General features: G+C 39.1%; 1 protein-coding gene across 1 annotated transcript in view; it reads left to right on the forward strand.

The window, feature by feature from the left end:
* LOC147692931 (inter-alpha-trypsin inhibitor heavy chain H3-like) overlaps nt 1-13,651 on the forward strand; it is a 316,366-nt gene extending 302,715 nt beyond the window's left edge. Inside the window, exons 19-21 of the mRNA XM_086939189.1 lie at nt 562-734; nt 11,756-11,864; nt 11,982-13,651. Of these exons, the coding sequence (XP_086795315.1) occupies nt 562-734; nt 11,756-11,864; nt 11,982-12,141 (442 nt within the window). The 3' untranslated portion in view covers nt 12,142-13,651. The remainder of the gene's footprint in view (nt 1-561; nt 735-11,755; nt 11,865-11,981) is intronic.
* Nucleotides 13,652-18,336: the final 4,685 nt, after the last annotated feature.

Raw genomic sequence — 18,336 nt, forward strand, 5'->3', positions numbered from 1 at the left:
GTAATTGTGACCCAAGGATTATTTCTAGTTGGTTCAGGTAACATTGAAGTGTCTGTGGGGCTCGACCCCTTACAGTGTGAAGTGAGATGCAGCACAAAAGCATAAACATGAGACATCTTAAGCAAGGATGTTCTTTTGTCACTTAATAGGCCTATCACCCTGTAGATGTAATGGTGCCAACTCCCTTTGTTCTTTCTACTTATTAGGACTGCGCTCATCTTTATGATCAAGATGAGATGCTCACGTGCTTACTTCTTAATCATTTGGAATGGTGAAATATCCTGCCCTTGGGCACTAGTCGGGCACTGTTTTCCATGAACAGATTGGAGATATACCTCAATGGAAAGCCCATTTGAGAGGATGGAGTTGATCTCTTTATGTTCAAATTCTTAGAATGACTTCAAATATTTTCACAACAGTGACTTTTTTATGAGAACATTGTTCATTATTAAATTAAAAGGGGCAGGAATGAATTTAAAAGTGTAGAATAAAAAGTGTTTAAAAGCAGATGTCACACAACTGTATGCAGGCTTTATAACGTATCTTTCTTTATACCCCTAGGTTTAACCTCTCCATTTTAAATGGCTCCAAGATGATAGTTACCATGGGCCAAGAAGCTACCTTTGAGATTGTTCTTCATCGGCGACCAAAGAAGCATTCGGATCAACAAGATTTTTTGGGTCTATATACTCTGGACAGCCATCAGCTTTCTGCTCAGACGCATGGCCTGCTGGGTAAAGATCTATCTTCCATGTTGGACCACTGCAATTATTTGTCTTTTTTAAATCAGGGGAATTACTTGTGTAGACCTGCCTCATAGGGTCATCAGACCACTTTACAGGGCACATGATATTGGGACAGTTGAAATCATGGTGTAGTATACAGAAGGGTTTCTCCTTGGTGGTACTATCATTTGGCCCTTCCTGTTCCACTCGGGAACAGGGCCTGCTGCGACCTACGACTAATGTGGGAGAACCTTTTTAGAAGAGAGTAGATGAAAAAAAGATGCAAAGAAAATTGGAATAATCCTTGGTCCTGATGAAAATCATTGGGGTAGGGCTTGAAACATGTAGACCTCTGAAACTTAGGAACATCATTTTATTAGGCTTCACATTCTCCCCATTTTTGAACCATACCAACTAGAGGTACGAATACATTTATTTTTCTACTAGACAAGAATGTTTATCTTTCACAACCCCCTTCATATTTCTTTTACATCTTTTTTCATCTATTAAAAACAACATCAAAAAGTGATCCCGCGTAACTCGTAGTTTGCAGCACGACCCAATGATGAAGCATGCGACCAAGGGGAAGCCCTGGTAGGTGAGGGTTATCTAAAGGAAACATTCTGTTTTCCAAACCAGAAGTTGAAGTCAAGGCCAAGAGTAATGGACAAGCTCTCTTTGTGTATGGTTAATTTCAATAGGAGGACACGTCCTTTTTGTTATTCTCCTGTACCTCCCCCCTAGATCAGATTGTAAAAGTCAAGATGTGATGGGAGTCAGATTTAAATGAGACAGTCTGCCATGTAATTGGCCTTTCTTAAATACAGATTGTATTATATATATTAACATTTTGAGGTGCAAGAAGATGGAGTGGCTCACCGAAATGTTAGTAAGATGCTGCAACCTGAATTATAATACTGGTGTCATGGCATTTTAAAATGGAGGCATCCAGTTAGCGCTTCATACACCTGAAATGGTGTTGAATAACTTTCTGAACATGTATCTCCTTTATTGTAGACTGTGCTTGGTGGAAGTGTTTAAGTTGGCAGTGAGAACTAACCATTCAAAATATTACTTGCTTACATTGGTAAGACTGTGAATAAAGCAGAATTCAAGGAAAAACACTATTTAGCTGGCTATTCGAAGACACGTTTTCCGTTTCTACAGTTTATTTTTGGTATTCGGTAGTATGAAAAATAGAGCGCCTAACATGCAGACTGACACCGTGAGTGCACCAACTGCACATTCCTGCATGGCATGCACTACATGCGGAAAAGGGGGTTCAATTCCTGGGGTGCACAGCATGTGCCCACCCACATACATCCCCTGGCCCAGAGGAGGTAGAGGGCCCTGTTAGGGCCTGCTGTGTAGCGGTGGTCAGAAATTCATAATAAGGCCCTTAGTGAATGAGAAAAGCTGATCAAAAAATAGAGAAGGCATATGGCTATACCATGTTGCCTTTCCCCTTCCTCGACCTGACATCTACAACAGAGATTTTGGGAGGATGTTTAACACATATTAATCATCATTACACTATAATAGAGCAACCACTTGTTGAAAAACTATTTTTTTCGAAATGTAGGAGCTGTGACTAACTTATAACTGTACTGAGATACATTCCTCTATTTAGTTCATGTTGTTCTAGACCAGTTCTCTCTCTGCACTCTGTTGTCTATACCAGAAGTCAATCCCTCTGAGTTTGTATTTAAAAATAACATTTAAAATTGTACAGACCTTTTTGTCATCCCAGGCTGGGTTTTACTGGCTCAGATTCTTTAGTTTCTTTATTTTTTTATTAAAAAACACAACATGTCTCCCTCAGTAGTACCTAGAAACCCAACTGACCTCATGACTTCCATTCAGAGCTATATTTAAAATCTGCTACTGCTAGGTATCACAAGCTGTTTCACTTTAGAATCTCAGTATTTGAAAGAGATAAATCAAATTCTGTGCAATATTTTAAGGTCTAAAAGTCAAATTCATGACAGTCTGTGATATTGTGCTCCTTAAAATGTTTATTCTTGTGAAACACCAACTCGTAAATAGTTTTTGTAGGAAGCATAAATATTTTGAGAAACATTATAGAGGAATCCCTGAGGCTTCTATCATTGCATGGAATACACAGTTGTCAAAAATGGGAGCAGAGTGTACATCATTCAACCTGGAAATAGTGTCCATTAAGCGCCCTGGTAATAAAGATGCAGGTGATGCAAGGCCAATCCACCATGGTCTTTATTTAGTTGTAAATAGCAGATCTATAGACAAGCTTGTCAATAATTCTAAATGAATCCATGAATCACTGAGTCAGCTTCTGAAAAACCTTTTGGGCAGCCTAATAGGAACTTTAGTGAATGAGAAAAAAAACAACAGCAATATAGGTCCTGATTATGATGGCCTTATCGCAGACAGGACAGCCCGACAGGCTGTCGGCAGTTCCACAGTAGGCATTATGATGCGACCACCACAACGGCTGACCCAATGCCTATATTTTCTATAGCAGCAGGTCCTGCTGGGTGCAGCACCCGTCGCAATGCAAAAAAGGGACTGGAGGAAGGGGGGGGGGGCACTACTGGCCTCCAAAGTCCCTTTCCATCTGCCTGTTTGAGGTGGGTTAACCGCCATGAACAGGCAGATGGAAAGGGACATCGCAATCCCTAAAGCAGTGCCTGGCAGGCACCACCACCATTGTAGGGAATACGAGGCCCACCGGTGGGCTCAAGGAGCCCATCTGATGCATGAAGGTTGGTCTTTTTCCGACCGCCACACATCCACCTGCCATTGTAATATGGCAGGTGGAAGTGGTGGGTCTGATGGCGGTGGGACAGCCACCGACGGGCTGTTAGTGGCGGTCCCACCGCCATCCTATCAGGCCCATAGTCATCTTTAACTACACTACTCTATTGAGATTGATAAAGGCAGCCTTTTCCACTTACTAAAAAGATTTCACACTTTTGCTAATGTAGCCATATAATTTGGTTTAAATATGTCAGCATAATTAGAAGTAATATGGTTCTCAACTACCTAATGGGAGGGGGGAACATACCTCCTGCCTAACCCCGAAGAAAGAACATCAATAGAAGCATTAAGTAACAAAATATCAATTTTTTCTTGATTATTGTAATACCCCTAATTAAGGCAACGTCATGAATTTTGTACATCAGAGTTTGGATGTAGGATATCTCCACTGTGAGACTAAAGCATATGCATACATTTTTAATTTTGATATCCCCTCAGCAGGAAGACAGATCTAATTTTTGTTACGAATACCTATAGTCAGTAGCTTGATAAATAAAGCAAATAAAATGGGAGACATCGGACAGCTTTCACAGGACCAGTGGGAAATATTGATTTCACCCACTTAAGATGAATTTATTCATACAGTAGGAGTGGCAAATGAATACACCTCCAAAATTCTGAATACATCTTTGTAGTTCTTTTGTGAAAAAAACCCGATAGCCTACAGTAGATATTTGCTAAAAAAAATACCTATTAAACAAACAGCCATTCTGATCCTGATGTATTAAACTATGCACTACCACCATAGCCATATTTGCAATTGAAGAATTTATAATCAGCATAAAATGGTCCCTCAAGATTAGGTTGGTGTGAACCAGGTTTTGAAGGCTGACTTTAGAATTAGAAAAATGGACTGCAACGGTTGCTCTTTCAACTCCCTTTTGAAGTAGCATCCTCACAGCTCTCCTTTCCCAAAGCAATGTTGCTGAATAGACCATAACATGCCCTCTAAAAACACACTTTTAGAAAGTTGGCAGTTTTCTGCCCTAACTATTTGGTGCATGCAGCCTGTTCCTAGGTCACATGATTGGGAGTAGTTGCAATCAGACTTTGTTTATTCCTCCCAGACAGCCATAAAATGCAGGGATTAGTTTTGCCTAGATGGGCCATCAACTGACAGGATGGAGACTTCAATGGGAATTCTCTATAAACGTCTTGTAATTCAAAGAAGGTTACAGGTATAAAAATAGGATCCTGCGACCCACTCTTCAGTACACCTTCTGGAAGTGGGGAAGGACTTTCAAAAGACTGCCTGCTGCTTTGTAATTCAGAAGACTGATGTGCTGCACCTGGAAGGACTTCTTTGCTGCTTAAAAAAGCCTGCCTTGAACCCTCAGAGGCCTGCTCTGCTGTTTGAACCCTATTCCCCTACTGAGCCAGGACTACCAGAGGTGCTCCAAGGGCTAGTTGACAGGCCTCTTGATCAGAGCCTCAGGGACAGAAAAGGCTACAACCATCTGGAATCCACCCTCAAAAGTCCATGCCATGCAACAACCGGTGAGCATGATCACAGGGGGGCCCATGTTGAGCTCTCTTAGTGCATACACAGGGCATGAGGCACTTTGTTTCCTCTCCTCCACTGTTTTCATGGAGGAGGAACTGCCATGAAAAACCTGGCGGAGAGGAATCTCATAATATGCTTGGCGGGACCACAATGGTCCATCCAAGCATATTGCGGCCTCTGGACCAGTGTGCCACCTCCAGGAAATGGTGGGACTGGGGGGAGGGTTGTAATCAGGCAGTTGGGAGATATTACTGGCACTCCCCTATGAATCTGCCCACCATGGATCACCAGACTCGTAATTGAACCCTATCCATCCTGGCCAATCTTCCTAATGATCTATAATCTGACCAGAAACCCTTTGACCTCAAGGATAACCGCATCTCTCCCACCTGTAACTCCATCCTGGATGGTTTCGACCCACTGCCCCTCAAAATGTCACTCACAGCTATCGAATGCCTGAAGTCGTGCTCCCCATCAGATCCTTGTCCTATTAACTTGCTGTTCATGGCCGCCCAAACTCTCAATCCAATAGTAAATAATATACTAAACACCTCACTGGCGACTGGCATGGTTCCTGCATGCTGGAAAAGGGCACAAGTGCTAACTCTGCTAAAAAAAAACTTCAGCTGACCTGAAACAACCAGCAAATTATATCCCATCTCCCCCTTCCCTGCCTTCCCTAAAATTTCGGAGAATGCACCTATTCATCAACTATCCCAATACCTGGAAGGAAACAAACTATTCCATCCCAGTCAATCAGGTTGTCAACCTCACTTTAACACTGAGTCAGCGCATCTGGAAGTAGCAGAGCATGTCAGAAGCACCCTTGATACGGGGGGCAATGTCATCCTGATCATATTGAACGCTACCGTGGCTTTTGACAAGGTTCCCCATTTAAAACTACTTAAACGCCTTCAGGCAATAGGAATCCGAAATGCTGCCCCGAAATGGCTTACCTCTTTTTGAAGCAATCGAAGCCAAGAACTATGGCTGTCCATTTTCATCTCAAGCTAGAACTCTGACTGTGGGAATACCTCAGGGATCTGCCCTAAGCCCCGCTTTGTTCAATATTTACCTTAAGCCTTAAGCAACATTAGCAGAGTCAATGGGCGCAGAATTAATCTCATATGTGGCTGATATGCAGCTTCTCTTCTCCTGTGGCAGGGAAGAGGAGCTGGACAGGGAGCTCATCTCAAAACATCTCACTAAGGGTTTTCAGTGGTTGGCCCTGCACCAACTGAAATGCAACATGGATAAGACAGAGTTTGTGATCTTTGGAGATACTCCGCATAACTTTCTGAGAACTTGCTGGCCTAATGATGCTCTGCAGACAGGGTTTCTCCAAAAGTTCGGTAAGGTATCTCGGTATCAAATTTGACAGTACCCTCTCCTCCAAACCAGAGATACAATTACTGATTTGTTCATGTTTCAGAACTCTTTGTAAGCTGAAAAGATTCTTACCTCTCCTTTCTGAGTCTGCCAGCAAAAATGTTACCCAGGCTCTGATCACTATGAGTGTTTGAACCACGTAGCTCCATCGACCTCATTTTTTATGCGGCTCCTGAGCTGACCGTTGTTTAACCATCTGTGAAGTCTGCCCAACATATACAAGTGTACAAGGGCATTGTGTTATGTAAATCACTTTAAGAGTCTTAAAGTCAGAAAATGCTTTCAAGCAGTACATGTTTTCATTTGTTCTCAACTCTTTTGTATCACCTATAAGTTCACGCAGTGAGCAGTCACCACATCCGTAGTGTCCTACCAGCGCTGGGAGCTCCCACACGACACCAATATTATTCCTCTTGGTTGACTCCCTGAAGGCTCAAATGTTCTTATTTCTCTGAAATGCAAACAGTGCCTTAGTGCAAGTGTCCCTCAACATTTGCCAATGCCATAGGATGATTTTCCTGACCTCATTACTGACAGGGGAGAAGGTACTACCCACCACTGTTCTATTCTTACTCTCTTTTTTCACATTGGGTTCCAATAATTCTTCACGTTGGCAAAACCAAACCCTTTTTGATAACCCTGGAATTATTATTCCTTTGTGTAGGTTCACTGGCAAATATCGACCCCCAGAATATTCCCTTACAAAGATATTGTGACATAACTAATGATGTCAAAAATATTGTAAAAATATTGTTGTCAAAAATATCGTTGTATAGCATTTCATTTTTTTAAATATATATAAATGTGAATAGTAAACATTGAATATATTAAATAATCACAGTAATGTAATAAAAATCAAATATATGTGATAGTTAAAAAAAACTCTAGTCAATGCAACAGTAGGGAAAGCGTTGGATTGTGAGGGGTGTCATTTTCTATTCCAACTCCAGTCAGTGTAACATGTGGAAAGTGCTGGTTAGCGGAGGTGTAACATTTACTATTCCCTCTCTAGTCAGTGCAATTATAGGGAAAGTGTGGGATTGAGGAGGGGTAAAATATCCTATTCCTGTTCCAGTCAGTGTAACAGTAGGAAGTGTTAGATTGCATAGGGATACCATTTACTATTCCCACCCTAGTCAGTGCATCAGTAGGGAATGGGTTGGATAGTGGAGGGGCAAAATTTACTATTCCCACTCCAGTCAGTGCAGCAGTAGGGAAAGTGTTGAATTGCATAGGGGTAAACTTTACCATTCCCACATTTGAGTCAGTGCAACTGTAGGAAAAGTGTTGGATTGCGAAGGTGTTAAAATGTACTAATCCCTCTCCAGCCAGTGCAAGATTAGGGAAAGTGTTGGACTGCAGGGAAGGGGGGGGGGTTAATATTTACTATTCCTACCGCCAGTCAATGCAATAGAAGGGAAAGTTTTGGATTGCAGAGGGGTTAATAGTTTCTATTCCACTCCAGTCAGTGCAACAATAGGGAAAGGGTTAGATTGCAGAGGGGTCAAATATACTATTCTCACTCTAGTCAGTGCAACAGTAGGGAAAGCGTTGGATTGTGGAGGGATGTCATTTTCTATTCCAAATCCAGCCAGTGTAACATCTGGAAAGTGCTGGATAGCGGAGAGGTAACATTTACTATTCCCTCTCTAGTCAGTGCAATTATAGGGAAAGTGTGGGAATGCGGAGGGGTAACATTTCCTATTCCCCTTCCAGTCAGTGTAACAGTAGAGAGTGTTAGATTGCATAGGGATACAATTTACTATTCCCACCCTAGTCAGTGCATCAGTAGGGAACTTGTTTGATAGTGGAGGGGCGAAATGTACAATTCCCACTCCAGTCAGTTCAACAGTAGGGAAAGTGTTGAATTGCATAGGGGTAAACTTTACCATTCCCACATTTGATTCAGTGCAACTGTAGGAAAAGTGTTGGATTGCGAAGGGGTTAAACTGTACTAATCCCTCTCCAGCCAGTGCAAGATTAGGGAAAGTGTTGCATGGCAGGAAAGGGGGGTAATATTTACTAATCCTACCACAGTCAATCCAATAGTAGGGACATTTTTGGATTGCAGAGGGTTAATAGTTTCTATTCCACTCCAGTCATTGCAACAGTAGGGAAAGGGTAAGATTGCAGAGGGTTCAAATTTACTATTCTCACTCTAGTCAGTGCAACAGTAGGGAAAGTGTTGGATAGTAAAGGAGTAACATTTATTATTCTGACTCCAGTCAGTGAAACAGTAGAAATAGCTTTGAATAGTGGAAGGGTTAACACTATTCCCACGCCAGTCAGTGCAAAGTTAGGGAACGTGTTGGATTGCAGAGGGGTAAAATGTACTATTCCCAGAACCAGACTAATTATTTAAACAAAATAAAATAATCTAAAAAACATACTTAAGAACAATAGACATCAAATATATAAACTGGAAAAACATTTTTTTTTTAATTAAACATATTTTAGTATATTTAAAAATAACTACAAAAAATATTCTAATTAAAATACAAATATATTCTCAAATTATATTAACCAAGAAATACAAAGTCATATACATTCAAAAAGCACAACACAATGAACACAGACAATAATAAATAACATAGTTATAAAACCTTAATTAACTAATTTAAATGTATTATTATTTGAATAACTTTCTACTCTGTATTTCTATAAAATATACAACACATATCTAAAATTATATTTTTAAATGGTATTATTTACATGTTACACAATTCAATGTTTATTAAATTATTAATAATAATTAACTATTACAAAAATTATTATGTGTAATTACCTCCCTACCCTTTATCCATGCAAAACAAAAAACCCACACCTAATATATAAAATAAAAAGTATTATTTGCATAATTTTTATAATTAATTTTCATTTAAACAAGTATTATTAATATGTTCCACACTCCTACTAATCGGTACTAGACTCCGATTCTGCAAACGTAGGTACAGACCACAAAACAGCGCTCAAATTACTTCAAAAGTGGTTTATTGTTCTTCTGTCCCCACCAGAAGTATTATTAGTAATTAACTATAAAAAAGTAATTATATTAAATTAGCTTCCCTTCCTTTAATTCTACAAATGCCACAGTTCACATCTAAAATATTACATAAATAATATTGTAATTGCATATTTTACATAATGATTAATCATTTCAATAATTATTATACATTACCTTTATTAAATAATTATTATAATGAATTAACTGCACACCCTTTACCCAAACAAAAACACAATTAATTGTCCATTAAATTATTAATATTAACTGACAATAAATTATTAATGAATTATAATTATTTCCTCATCACCGCACCTAAAACGTAATAATGAATGAATTATATAATTAACAAATTGTTACCAATTAAATTAAAAATATTAAGTGAAAATAATGATCAATTAATTAAAAGAAATTTACTTCCCACCCAATACCACTATAGACTTCACACACTGCATTATGTTAATATGCGTGTCATTTACTATATGCTCTTCTAGCTAGGGATTATTTCCTGGATGCATAGGTCCACAATCAGGGACTCTCTGGTCTAATGAGGACTGCTTTTACCAGACATGTTGATTTGATAGTCGTGATTGATCCACAGGGTGAGACCCCTCGATATTTTAAAGAACCTTGTTTCATGTTGATTTGAAGTGTGACACAATGAAAGGCTCTGCGATACATGTTACCATTACATGTAGGTTATGTCCACACTCACTGTTAATATGTCTGTTTTTTGTTACATGTTGTCACACCTGGTAACTATATCGGACCAGTTTGATGCATTTGTCCACAATCTGGGGCACTCTGGTTTTATAAGGATTCCCTATACCAAATATGCAATGTTTTTTCTATTGATTTCTATTATTGGGTTTTGTATTCTCTAGGTTGCACAATCATTTTCATTCTGAAAATGTAGGTAACTCCCATTTAGAGTGGACCCTCTTGTAATACAATATAGGTGATGGGTAGGCTCATTTCCCTCCCCATTTTGGTCCTGAAAGAAGTGCCAAAGATCATGTCCAGACTACCAGGGCCCAAAAGATGTTGACCCAAGTATACCTCACCCACAGATACTGACCTATACAGGTACATTATATCCCTATAGTAATCTTAACCATTCCAACTTTTTACTCTATCAGGAGAATCTTTATATTAAAGAATGATTTGATATCCCCTAGACCTTTTTCACATTCACTGCCACCCTACCTTTTGGACTACCTCATACTTGCACCTTTCATCAGATGGCATCAACAACAAAAGCTCTCTGCCGAAGTGAACATTTGGAGGACACGTAGGGTATTTTTCTATTCTTCCACTTTTACAAAATGTGTTTTCTCCATGTGCCTTGTGGTGCCACATTTATGTCTGGCACCAGTTGTTGGGGGTAAAATTTTCCAGGGGCAACCTTTTCAGGAGTTCCTGTTTTCATAACTTCAAACAGACCAAAAATACAATGTGTCAGGGCATTTTTAAGATGGTAAAAGCCTTCTGCCTCACTGCCTCACTAAAGTTGGGGTCTGAGTGTATAAGGGGGTACACTATGGTAATCACATCTGCGCTCCCGCAGATAACACTAAACTTCAGATTGAAAAAGGCACTGTACCCAGGGCTCTTCATCAACCATGTTTCAGTCAAAACAAGCAACTGGGGCCTCCTGCAACAATTTTTGTGATAACTCGCTTTGCTTGGAAGATTTCTGCTATCAAAGGATAGTCTAATTTGGAAACAAAATATCAGACAGCTACATTTATTCCAACCTATATTTTGTTGCCCATGGCAGTTCATGGCCAGTAGATGATTCCACGAGTTACACAAATTATGACATGTTCTACCCAGTGGTCCAAGCAAAGATGTCAAGGAGCCATATGGAATTCTCTAAATTGTCCATGCAAATATTACTCATGTCATTCTCAGAATGTATACTGTCATTGGTCAAGATGTGTATATCAGTCTTTCCATGTCAATCTTGAGATTAGCATAGCTGCGTTCTTCTACCCAATCACATTTAAAAAAAATGTTTTCCTGAATACTCTTTTTTATCCTGCGTATTCAAGAAAGCCCTCTGCTTTTGTTTCTGGTGAGCATCATGTAGTTTCAATTCAGCTGACTCAGTATTGTTGGATGTAAATGCTAAATCATGAAGAAACAAAATTGAAGGAGGACTAGGGCAACGTCTAAAGACTCTCTTTGGCCAAGTTTCTATTTGCCTATAATTAATGTACTCAGTACCATCATTTACCTCTCTTGATGGGTCACACTGACAAGTGCCACTAAGTGGTTATGAATATGAATAAAAATAGTAAAAGTGAGTAACACATAATAATTTTTGCTTAATTACAGGGCAATTCTATCATCTCCTGGATGCTGAGGTGTATGATATTCTTGTCTCTAATGAACGGAAGTCTAGAGCAGTAGTGATGATGAAAGGAAGAAAAGTAGTGGTGAAGGGGTAAGAAAACAAGGTCCTTTTTAATATTTTTCATATTTTCTCGATGATATAAATTCTCTGGTTTGATGGATTATGAATAATTCAGAATACAAATAACCAATTTTATTAATCTTTCAGCCAATGGCGTGAGGATTTTCGAGAAGACCCTCAAAAAGCTGTCAGGACATTTTGCTGGTTTGCAGATGATAATGGAAATGGACTGATTGATGGAAATGCAAAAAATTACATAATCCCTGGCCTTTTTGACATGATTGATTCATCCAAGATACCTATCTGATCACCATGGAATACCAACAGTCTATGGGGCTATATAGATGTCCAATTAACCGAGTCTCTAGCACACAATCCGTTTACTCTTTGCTACTAGCATAATGAATGTCATATTGTTTGATTTATTACAGATTGCATGTATTAACAGGGCAATTTCTATTTGATAACTGAAGTACACATATGGAATATTCCACCAGCCACTTAAATTAGATTGTTAATGTATCGTGACAATTTACCCCCACCATTAATGTGCTCAGGATAAGATATTAAGAATTAGTTGGAGTCGAACAACACCATCCACACACAGGCCTATTTTTACTACAGAAAGCAAGTCTTTAGCAGCTGTTAGGTAATGTTAGGAAAGTCTACATGAACATTTGGATCAATTAACTGGAGTCACGTTGCTATATTAAAGCCATTGCTGCGCTGGGGCTTGAAATGTCATATAACACACTGCATTATATGACTGAGACATATAAGGTTCCTACCATGCAATGTGAACATGGGATTTCTGCCTTTTGTACTGGTGTTTATATGACACTCGCTAGACAGATATCTCACTGCCTGTATTCTTAATTTTCCAACTGTTCGCTTGAAGTACTCACTCCATAGATCTTTCAACAACACACGGCAGACCATGGAACTGATGTTCAACTGAATCAAGGACGCCAAACAAGTTTGTGTGTACCCAAACAATGCAGCATGGATCTAGGATTCCAGACTGCAGACTTTACAAATCTAGAAACACCATATCGCAGACCATGGAACTGTTGCATCCAAGCTTCAGGCTAGTTATGAAGGATAAACACAGAAGGGGATAGTTCTTCAAGGAAGAGACAAATTGACCCTCTTACAATGGAATCAGTAGTCCGGCCATACAGATCACTTGGGATCTGCGTGGTTAGACCAAAGAACCCTCAAACACCTGGTGGGGTGTTATGATTCATCATTGGGTGCTCCTCGTAAGGCCAGCGCTGCAATGCGGACGGGCCTGTGACCTTTTTAGCGGAGATCTTTTTGATCATGGTACGCTGATTGATGAGTGCAGGTAAGGGGTTGAGGATAGTGTGGTGACTGAAGTGATGTAAAACGATCTAAGGGGACCCGGTAGATTTTTTTTGTGGTAATTGTTCCCTTAACGTATTAAAAGCAACAGTGACGCTATCTCTGGTTATGATGTACCTTAATAGCTGAAATGTGAAAGGAATATTTTAATTATATTTAGTTTCATGCCTACACTGCCTGAAGGTTCAAATGGCATTTCATCAGGACCAAAGTATTTTCTACCCTCTGTAATATGACAATTATTAAATTGAGGAAAATGCACATGCTTTTATTCCAGTGCTTCTTTCTTCTTTTGATGAAACTTTCATTGGCACAGCTAGCAAGGGAAGACCATATGCATTCATTAAGCATTGGATCAAATGCATTTTTTATTGAAAACATTTAGAACTACTATAATGCAATAAATGTTGATGTGTGATTTATTGGAAAATAAATACATGGTTTCTATATCATTGTATTTTTACTTGAAATCCATATTAAATAATATAACAAGGTAATATAACAAGGATTATAAAATTCGAAACAAATAGAAAAATACAGTTATATTTAATAAAATATATTCAGTCATGTTTGTTCCTTGTCTCTAGGGAAATTTCAGAGCTGGATAACAAAATGAACTACAGTCAAACATATCAATATATATTACATAAGTTCAGCAAATGCCATTAAAATAATGAACTTTCTCACATAAATCAATTCCATATAATGAAGCGTGTTCAGCAGTTTACACAAGTAGTACCAGAGCCAATACATTTGTCTAATAAAGTACAACTCATTTATTTATTAACAAATTGGTTGTGCTTATTTTGAACTGGTGGTTTCCAGTGTTCAGCACCAGCAATTAATTGTCAACACCAGATGACATTCTGCCACATTGTGCCACTGGTAGTCTAATTTAGAGATTAACACACCAACAGATGTTTAATAATTTAGCATGCATTACAAATTTCTTATACATGCCACCCAAGCCATCTAACAGTTTTAGGGGCATCGGATATTCTGAATTGTCACATCTGTAGGAATCAGTTGGTAAGTAATTATATTGGTATAGTTATTGGTGAGCTGGCGCAGCCAACGGGGTTATGCACGCTGCAGTGACTTCTTGACAAGGGCCCTGGCCCTTATGTTTTTCACAAATTAAGCACTGCTAATTGGTGTTTGGTACTCTTGATGGTTGAATGCAATAACAAGCCAATATTTGGGTGAATGGGTGGATGAATGAGAACACAAATAGATGAATTTATGGGGACAGCATGAATGATTCAGTCAGTGCTTTCAGAGACGGGTAGGGGTGCGAGGGTGGAAGAATGGCTGAATGCATGACTATTATCTATCTGAAGGCACAAAGAGGAGCACAATATCATCATCTTTAGCTGGTTATGAATATAAACTTTATTTTGAAGGAATACCTAGGAACATCTGATATCTGGTGGAAAAATAATTCTGTACTCACCTCTCAAATTGGATATTTTCCTGGTTTGCTGAAAAAGAGACTCACAAATGTGATTTTGGTTTGCTCAACATTGCCTATTTGCTATAAAATCATAATTGTGAAATATGTATTCACAAAGATGGGAATATCCTGAAAATAGCAGCATGATCCACGCCAATGTATAGAAAATCACCATTTATAATATATCACTACATTAGAGGAAGCTTCATAGCTACCACTGAGATAGCGAGGGTAGTGGGTCTCTGAGAGAGGAACTTTAATATGGTCATAGACCACAAGTACATTTCGGCTTCCATGTAAGTTTTCTTTGATACACAGCAAATCATTAAAAAACACCTACCCCAAGTGTACTGGTGCTGCACCCCATTTGCTGTCCTAACATGACTGCTTCTCAAGGAAATATGCCAACCTTTTCCAGTTTCATAATTGACAGCACTGAAAAATTACAGGGCAGGCTGTAACTCTGTAACTCTCATATTCTCAAGAATTCCTCAAAACATTTTGGGGTAGACTTACTCATATTTCACATAATTAGAGAAGGCAACTTGCTGCGTTACCTTGCGTGAAAGGGAGACAGTAGAAATGCACCATATCTCCTAAAATATAGTCCGCTGGAGGATGCATGGCAACGCCCATGATCCACCCATGGAATGCCTACCACAGCGAAATGTAACTCAGTTCTTTACAAAGTCAAGCAAGGTGTCTAAAATAGCCCCCTACGTGGCTTTGTAAATCCCATTTAAGGACTTGTGTTGCCTTTCAATGATGTGCATCATACAGCGACAATGTCGGTCCTCAGTAAATATGCCCCTCTTTATTTTAAAAGTTAGCTGGTAGAGCAAGAACATTGATTGGAAAGAAAAAACAGGATTGAGAAAAATGCTATGTATATGCAAATGTTTTCTTTTTTAATTTTATTCCATTGTTTATGTAAAAAAAGATTTTCATATTTTTTCATAGATTTTAGTGAATGAAAGGCTTGATGATTGAGTTCAAACACAGATTCATTTAGGTAATCTGTTTCTGAAAAAATTGGTCCACCAAGGCTAGATGAAGAAGTCCTTTAAAAACAATCCTACAACTCTATTGTTCTCATAGACAGTGCAGTTGTAGAATATCAAAGGAAAAGAGAATAGAGAGCTGGAGTGCAATTGCAAAGAAGTCCTCTATCCAAAGATCGGAAACTCTTCTTGAAAGAGTAGTAGAATATTCTTCATCCCCCAATCAGTCTAAATTGACATTTAGGGATACGTTAGTAGGAGAAGTATGGCAAGTCATTTAAAATGAAAAACAACATTATATAAATGGGACCCCTGTCTCTAGCACATTATAGATTGTAAGAAAGAGGTAGAATATATTTAACCAAATGTATCACCATATTGTCAGATTACGTTTCACATATGAAGAACTAAATAGGATTCATGCCTTCCCAAGAGTTAATAAACAATCACTCGCCCCCCATCAGATGAAAAAAAAAAAAATATATATATATATATAAACCCGTTTCCAATTTTTCATCCTATAAATTTTGGGAAAAGCTACAAAACCTCAGCAGATAGCCTATCAAGCCACACACCAAATGCTTGGACAATAACAATCTATATTTTCGATAAAAAGCTGTCCAGCAATCCTCATGTTCTTAGATCTCAAAGCTGCTTCGGATGCCCTTGTGAACACCATCACAATGAATGAAGCATAACAGTTTGCAAGTACTAGATGTTCCTGAGGGCAGGTGGAAGTAGATAATTCATAACAATGTGCAGCCTTATTCTCTGGTCTGATTGAGTGGGACATTGAATGTCAAGGCCAGATGGTTCATCATTTTCCATTATCTAAACCTACAGAAGGGAAGTCTACAATATGACCCAGAGCAATTCTGATTTACATTAGTAATTTCACATTTAGGCAACTTTTATACCAAGCTGCACATCGTAATAATCCAGGCAAGGTCAGAGATATAGGTTTCATTGTTTTATGACCCTTCTGCCAATCTAGAGTTGGCAATTGCCACACAGCCACAGAAGCTGGTCTTGCTTGGCTTGATAACACTAACTTTAAAGTTGCATCGCTCCTGTGCCCCGTTGCATGGCGCAAGGGTGATGCAAGTCTTTAATAAATATGCCCCTTGGTTCTTTACTCGAGATCACAATGAAGAATAAAGGTTGCATGGCAGTTGGCTGAGCCCACATGATCTGCTGCTATCGAGCTCTTTGTTCCTCCCCTGCTCACATCATTTCTGGATGAGGTCTGTCACTCCCAAGCTGCTCCCGGGGTGTATCAATGTGCTGAAGCAGCACGCATTGCTACAGCGGTCTAAGAGGTGCCAACCTTACAGCAGTATTATTTATGAGTCAGCAATAGTGCATCATGTGGATACTATAAGAGGTAAGTAGACACAGCTGGTTTATCTGATTCGCCGAGGAGACGGTGCAGCTACCATGGTCTGGAAGACGTTACTGCTTGAGGTCCCTGATGATCCAAAGAACCCCCCAATGCTGGTTTTTCCAGTGTATGAGGCAAGCCTTTTTTGCTCTGTCATTTTAGAGCCCGGAGGAGTCGGATGGGTGGTCACTCTATGCAACCCAGTGGGCTTTGTGTGCTTGGTTTTTACTGGGCCATGCATCATGGATAAGAAGATGGCCGATGGATGGATTACAGCTGTTGTAATTTAGTGTGGCTGACTTAACTGATTAATTTTTTTATACGTTGCAACAATATTCAAGAGGCTCAGCTGCCGGTAGCAATCTAACAACATACTCCCAGAAAAGTAATAAAACAATGGTTACAAAAGAATGCAGGGCACCTTCTCCAAATAAAGGACTCTACAATCGCAGGGTTCCGGTTTGGCCTCTGAAGCACTTCGGGTTTATTTTGAAAGGCCCAGAAGCCATGAATCAAATTTGTGTCAACAAGATAATTTGCAGGTGACAATGTTAGATCACAGGCCACGTAGTCCTTTGGGATTAGGACAATCTGATTAGTTAAAGCTTTTATTGGAGACAATATTGTCTAAAATTAGAGATTTGAAAAAAAATACAAGCACAAGAGATTGCCGCCCTGCATCAGAGACTTGCAAAAAGTGAAGACAGTGTGGTGCAGATGCCAATAGGATTTCAGGAGGTAGAGACAAGAATATCAGACCTTGAGTACAAATTCTTGCTCTTAACAAAGAAATTATGTGTATGCAGAAGAAACGGAATCATCTTGTGAACAAAACTAAGATGATAGAGAAATTTGGAAGACGATCCAACCCACGATTTACCGGTATTCCAGAGGAAAGTGAATTCAAGGAAATTTTGAGAACACACTCCAATTGGATGAATCTTTGATTAAATCCCACATTTGACTGGATTTTTCAGGTGACTTTTCAATTATGAGGGCCCATCGGGTCCCAGCATAACACGCAATCAACTCTAAATATTCATGTAATACTCTTATTAATTTTGCACACTATTGTATCAAGGAAGAAATATTATCTTTAGACATTCAGAAGAAGACTTTTTCATTCTTGGGGAATTTTCCCTTCCGTATCTTTTCTGATATGTCAGTTACAGCGGCACGATGTTAAGTTTTGTATGATTTTGCAGGATTAGTTAAATCTGCATCTGCATCACCAGAGCAACAGTCTAAATTGAAGATCTTGTCAAGGGACAGTCCATCTTTTTTCAATTATTGAAGAAGCCC

This window comes from Lissotriton vulgaris, chromosome 9 (genome assembly GCF_964263255.1).
Source record: "Lissotriton vulgaris chromosome 9, aLisVul1.2, whole genome shotgun sequence".
In the NCBI taxonomy this organism is placed as follows: Eukaryota; Metazoa; Chordata; class Amphibia; order Caudata; family Salamandridae; genus Lissotriton; species Lissotriton vulgaris.